The sequence below is a fragment of the Dendropsophus ebraccatus genome, chromosome 10, assembly GCF_027789765.1.
Source record: "Dendropsophus ebraccatus isolate aDenEbr1 chromosome 10, aDenEbr1.pat, whole genome shotgun sequence".
NCBI lineage: Eukaryota > Metazoa > Chordata > Amphibia > Anura > Hylidae > Dendropsophus > Dendropsophus ebraccatus.
In genome coordinates, this window is record NC_091463.1 from 43,966,696 (window position 1) to 43,973,247 (window position 6,552).

General features: G+C 39.6%; 1 protein-coding gene across 1 annotated transcript; it reads left to right on the forward strand.

The window, feature by feature from the left end:
* The first annotated feature begins 225 nt into the window (after positions 1 to 225).
* Positions 226 to 6,041, forward strand: NLGN3 (neuroligin 3). Its single transcript, XM_069985601.1, has 4 exons — positions 226 to 389; positions 1,416 to 1,601; positions 2,899 to 3,688; positions 4,140 to 6,041. Exons 1-4 carry the CDS (start codon positions 269 to 271, stop codon positions 4,984 to 4,986), a joined length of 1,944 nt encoding a protein of 647 aa, XP_069841702.1. The 5' UTR covers positions 226 to 268; the 3' UTR covers positions 4,987 to 6,041.
* The last annotated feature ends 511 nt before the right edge of the window (positions 6,042 to 6,552 follow it).

Genomic DNA, 6,552 nt, shown 5'->3' on the forward strand with positions numbered 1-6,552 from the left:
CTGCATACAAAGCTATGGAAGGTGATTGTAGAACTGCAGAGGGCTATTCCCTTGTGTGTGTTGGACTGGTGGTCTGCATCACATTCCCCTTAATGTTTCGTCTAATGTATGGGGACTGAGGCTGTTGTAGTGTTCCTTGTTCCTTTGGATGAATGCGTCAGATAACCTGACATAGGAGATTTTTCTACTAACTCAGTAACTTGTTAAGGTGTCATTGTTTTTTATTTCTTCCATTATAGATATCCGGGACACAGGTGCCAAACCAGTCATGGTGTACATCCACGGAGGATCCTACATGGAGGGCAGCGGAAATATGATTGATGGAAGTGTTCTGGCCAGCTATGGCAACGTGATAGTCATCACGCTAAACTATCGTGTGGGAGTCCTGGGTCAGTAACTATTTTAAAAATATATCTTATTTACTCTTCCTCTCTGTATGTCTTATTTACCCTATTGTTTGCTTATGTCTGTAACTTTTTCCAAATATCTCGTCGGCTTTATGCATATGAAATTGTTGAATGAAATGTAATAATTAATAAGTCCATTTATTTTCATCCTCAGGGCACCATCAAAGATAATGGGTTCCCTGAAGCATTTAATATTAAAGTTATGAGTTAGCGATGAGGAGCTTGTTTCATTAATTTATTGCTCACTCCTAGCTTTTTTTTTTTTTTTTTTTAATTCCTTGCCTGTTTTTTTCAAATTACATGCTATTTTTTTACATATGCAAGTTGTGAGGTGCCATGATGTCAAGTTGTAATTCTGTAATGCACAGCAAAAGGTTTGCAATATGGTTCTCAACTTCTAATTATGTTCTTTACATTGACTAGCCTGCTGTAAAAGAAATTATGTTTAATACCGCCTTTAGGCTACCAATATGTCTCTGCTTTACAAAGTGTGACTATATGTTTACATTTCGTCATGCGTTTCTTCTACGTCTTGAAAAGCTATATATAAGTTTCTTATTTGTTAACAATTTTCCTACTGCCCGAGGAGTCTGCAGCTGCACATCTACCTGTACAGCGGCAGGGTTTTCCGGGTGACATAAACACCCAGATCCCCCATAGAGAAGTCAGTTATGGTTTATTCCTTACCTTTTTCGATCACTGAATGCACAATAATAAGAATAACATTAGTCCTATTGATCATTTGATAGAGCAGCTTGGTGTTCACATGCAGCATATTTGTTAAAAGCGTATGAATTTTGTCCCATAATCTGAGTGCGGTTTGTAAAATTCCCATGCATGTAACAACTCTGTTCTAATGTGTGGCATCAAACTTTTAGCTACAGACACATTTTGTAACCAGTCTGTATTGTATGAACTTATCTGTATCAGACCTAGATCAGCAAATGTGTGAATAAAAATGTAGGTTTTCGCCATGTGAATTTATTCTTTATATATTTATCTTTATAGGATTCCTGAGTACTGGAGATCAGGCAGCTAAAGGAAATTATGGGCTTCTTGATCAAATTCAGGCACTTCGCTGGGTGAGCGAAAATGTGGCATTTTTTGGAGGTGACCCTCGCAGGATCACAGTGTTTGGCTCGGGCATTGGAGCCTCTTGTGTCAGTCTCCTTACCCTTTCTCATCATTCTGAAGGTATATTGAATTTGCGTTGTCTAGACAGTATAGCAGAATTCTAGTGTGATGATTTCATTGTAAGATAGTTAGTATGTGTGTTTACTCCTTAAACATCATCCAGTAACCATCAGACTATACCATTTTATTCACGATTACACTGTGTAATTCCATGTCTGTATGTCTGTTCCACCACATTAAAGGTCTTTGGATCACCTGACATTATTCCATGATTCCATCATCAGATGTCTCTGTTTGGGTCAACTTTTAAGGTACTGAAATACCTTGTAAAAAAACAGCAGCCCTTTGTTTTGTGCATTATTCTATGTTTTCCTTTTTCTCAACACCCTTACAGGTTAGGCTATGTTCCCACACAGTTGAATCAGTTGTTTTTCTTTTTTTAATTGTGTCACGAAATGGCTGAAAAAAATAGACCCAAAATGGACCATAAGCCATGTGATTTTTCCGCTTTTTTATTTTTTGCTTTTTGGCCAATTTTTTAAATGACTTTTTAAAAGTAATTTTACGGCTCACAAGATACTGTGTGTGAACATCAGTTATGCTATCAGTATTTCTTGAATAACCTAACTACCTTTCACCAGTCATTAGAAATTTCATATACATGTGCACATGCAGAATTGCAGATCTCTTTTACCCCCCCTTTACTTTCTGACTACTGACCATGTTCTTTTTATGGCAGACTGTTGTTTGGAGTCTCTTGACACACAATGGGCTTTGGTAGAATACATCCCACTGTCTGTGTTTAGATGAGGAAAATCAGTATGTCCCACCGCACAGTTCCATCTATGCATTTGGGAGAAATATTGGAAAAAAAAACCCTTAGCAGGACAAATTTCCAATTTAAGTTACATTTGGAAACCTATTTTTGCTATCACCAATATCATACTGTATGTGCCATTTTTAAGCTTTGAACTTCCCTTTTTCCAATTCTTACTCTTTTCCTTTTACCCTGGCTCCATTCATTTTTTCTCCATCTCCCCTTTTTAGAAAGCTCCTCTTGTGCTGTGTTTCTTCCCTGGCACACACTGAGACCAGCTGGGCAGGAAGTTGGGCTGCTGATCTCTTTATATCTGTGTCTGTCTTTCTGCCTCACAGTGTGTGATGCTGAGATAAAAACCAGAAACACCCACTTCAAGGGCAGTACTGTATGCTGTACTCTACAGAGGTTACATGAGTGATTGTAAATGGATATAAAAATATACAGATTAAAAGAAAAATGGAAATCTAGGTCATTTGAATGAAAATTGTGCCATGTTAGGTACAAGTAGTTTCACAAGTTTATCTGGTCTCTCGACAGGTCTGTTCCAGAGAGCTATCATACAGAGTGGTTCTGCTCTTTCCAGCTGGGCAGTTAATTACCAACCTGTTAAGTACACACGATTGCTTGCAGAGAAGGTGGGTTGTAATGTGCTAGACACTGTGGACATGGTTGACTGTCTTCGCCAGAAAAATGCCAAAGAGTTGGTGGAGCAAGATATCCAACCAGCCCGGTATCATGTAGCCTTTGGTCCAGTTATTGATGGAGATGTAATTCCAGATGACCCCGAGATTCTTATGGAGCAAGGAGAATTTCTCAATTATGATATAATGCTGGGGGTCAACCAAGGTGAAGGTCTCAAGTTTGTGGAGAATGTAGTGGATGCAGAAGATGGTGTTTCTGGGAGTGATTTTGATTACTCAGTTTCAAATTTTGTGGATAACCTATATGGATACCCAGAAGGCAAAGACACACTTCGTGAGACCATCAAGTTTATGTACACAGATTGGGCAGATCGAGACAATCCTGAGACTCGTCGAAAGACACTAGTTGCTTTGTTCACTGACCACCAGTGGGTAGAGCCATCTGTGGTAACTGCTGATTTACACGCCCGTTATGGCTCACCAACATATTTTTATGCCTTTTACCATCACTGCCAGAGCCTGATGAAGCCAGCATGGTCTGACGCAGCCCATGGAGATGAGGTGCCCTATGTATTTGGTGTTCCTATGGTGGGTCCAACAGATTTGTTTCCTTGCAATTTCTCCAAGAATGATGTGATGTTAAGTGCTGTGGTCATGACTTACTGGACCAACTTTGCCAAAACAGGGTAAGGAAATAAAGCAACATTCTATTTTTAATTCTATCAATTATATCTTAACCAAAGTATAGGTGTGTGGTTTACAATAGAATGAATAAGATTTTTGCTTAGGAACTATTCTTGTTGTTAAGCAGATTCTTAAATTTTTCAAGGCTCTTTGCTCTGGCCAACTGCTCTGCTTTTCTTGTGTATAAATTTTAAGAAAATCTCCACTAATGTCTGTTTTTTAAGAAACAAAAATGACATTCCCATATGTCATTAAAATCTGGTCTGTGGGGTACCGGGCCCTAAGGGCTTTTGAAGATATCCACGGCTGGTGGCCATCCCACTGGCAGTCTAATAACATTGGGTCTTTTCAGTTATAATATAGGTCCAATGTCAATGGTTACACATTTTTTTTCTTTTTTTAGAGACAACTGTTTGTCAAATGTTGCAACTTATACTTCTATATTTTTTTCAGGGATCCCAATAAGCCTGTCCCACAAGACACCAAATTCATCCATACAAAAGCAAACCGATTTGAGGAAGTGGCATGGTCTAAATACAATCCACGGGATCAGCTTTATCTACACATTGGCTTAAAACCACGTGTACGTGATCACTACCGTGCTACCAAAGTGGCATTTTGGAAACACCTAGTTCCGCACCTGTACAATCTACACGATATGTTTCATTATACTTCAACTACCACCAAGGTGCCACCATCTGACACAACCCAGAATTCACATATCACTCGTCGGCCCAAGGTTTGGGATACTAAACGACCAGCTATTTCCCCTACACTCAATGGTCCAGCATCCAAATGGAATCCAGACCTAGACCCAGTGGACCCGGTTGTTATACAGGATCCAAGAGACTATTCTACAGAACTTAGTGTTACTATTGCAGTGGGAGCCTCTCTTTTGTTTCTTAATGTGCTAGCTTTTGCTGCACTGTACTACCGCAATGATAAACGTCGACAAGACACTCAAAGGCAGCCTAGTCCACAGCGTGCCTCAGCTACGCGGGATCCAACTCACAGCCCCGTACCTCCTGAGGAACTCAATTCTCTACAGATAAATGCTGGACACCCTGATTGTGAGGGAGGAGGGGTCTCCAGCCATGATAACCTACGTATGGCCACTCTTCCTGATTACACACTTACTTTACGTCGTTCTCCAGACGATATTCCACTCATGACACCTAACACTATCACCATGATTCCAAATTCTCTGGTGGGACTGCAAAGCCTTCATCCATACAATACATTTTCTGCAGGCTTCAACAACACTGGCCTTCCCCACTCACACTCCACCACTAGAGTATAGCACTCCACCATGTTGTACTTCCTTCTTGCCTGGACATTAGATCTATATGAAGTGTCTGAGGCAAGGGAGAAGTCATTGAAATGACACATTCCATACCCCCAAAGAGGAAGGGGGACCAGTGTGGGGCTCTGCTTCTCTGATGATGGAACGGGTCTGTTCAGCTAAGACCCATCAAGAACACACTTCTTCTGTGCTCTTGTTTTCTTAAGTGCTTTTACCCTTGTGGAGGCACATTGACAGTTGAGGAAGCTTAGCTCTGAAAAGGATTTGACCTTACAGATAATGGTCTGCAACTAAGAATCTATATGAGGAGGAGCAGGAGATTGTGAGTGAGGAAGTGGCAGTAGGGGAGACAAGCCCAGTGTATTTTCCTATCCCTCCCAAGAATTAGATGTCATCTAAGTGTACTATAAAGCTATACTGGCTTTGTAACGGGACAAACAGTATAGATAAGCTGCTGCTGCAGAAGAAATGTCTTCTTTACTAGCCTAGGTTCCATATAAATCAAATTTCTAAGAATTAAAAAAAATTTTTAAAACAAAGGACAATTCAATTAGTCACAAAAATCCTGCTCATTGACCTAATGTTCTTACCTCCCTCAGCTCTATCCCAAATGTGTGCCAAATTCTTATACCAGCTGTGGAATGGGGTTATAAAATCTCCCCAGGTTCTATACTACCTTATTCCTCCCAGTGCCAAATATAGAAAGCCAGCCATCTTTAAAAGATTGTAATCATTGGTCTCTACTCCCAGCCTAGCCAGTCTCTCTAGTTATTATTGAACTTCAAGTCCTAGCAAATGCATCCAGTCATTAGCTGTGTGGGTTATAAATGTCCCAGCACTGAATGAAACCTTGGAGATTGGTATACTGACTGATTTTCAAGTACTTGAGAAGCAATCTAAGTGTGCCAAATTCCACAAACATTTTCTTCAGTGCAAGCTCTAGTGAGACGTAATAGTTTGGTCAGATAGTTTGTCTTTCTGACTTTGGGTAACTACTTTAAGAAGAGACTTATTTTGTTATTCTCTTTATTACCTTTTATTCATAGATGTGAACGGGGACTAGAAGTAATACGGTTTCTCCTGATTTTAGTACCATGAAAAACAATATAATAAGGGGGATTCTTATAAATCCCACAGGAAGAGATGTGTACAAAATATTGTCTGTTTGGATTTTGACTCGTTGAGTTAGAGCTTTGAGCTTAATATGTATCAGAGATCTTAAAATCTTGGGTGTGTACATTGACTGACATGGCAGCAGACACCTTATACTATTTTTACATAAAAAAAAAAAATGTATTTCATACACAAAGTTTCCCACCTCTGCCTCCTTGGGTATGTTTGTAAATGGATGTAGAACAAATTGTTTGTGCATGTATGTGGGTATATGTATGCGTATATACCTGTGTATGTGTGTGCATATATATGTATATACACATATATATGCAAACACAAGAACACTAACAAACTGTTGTACATATGAATACTCACATAGATGTTTGCTCCCCCTCCCACTTCTTCCTCCAACTGAGATCCAACACCTTTTCAGCTTTTCTACCATTTGCC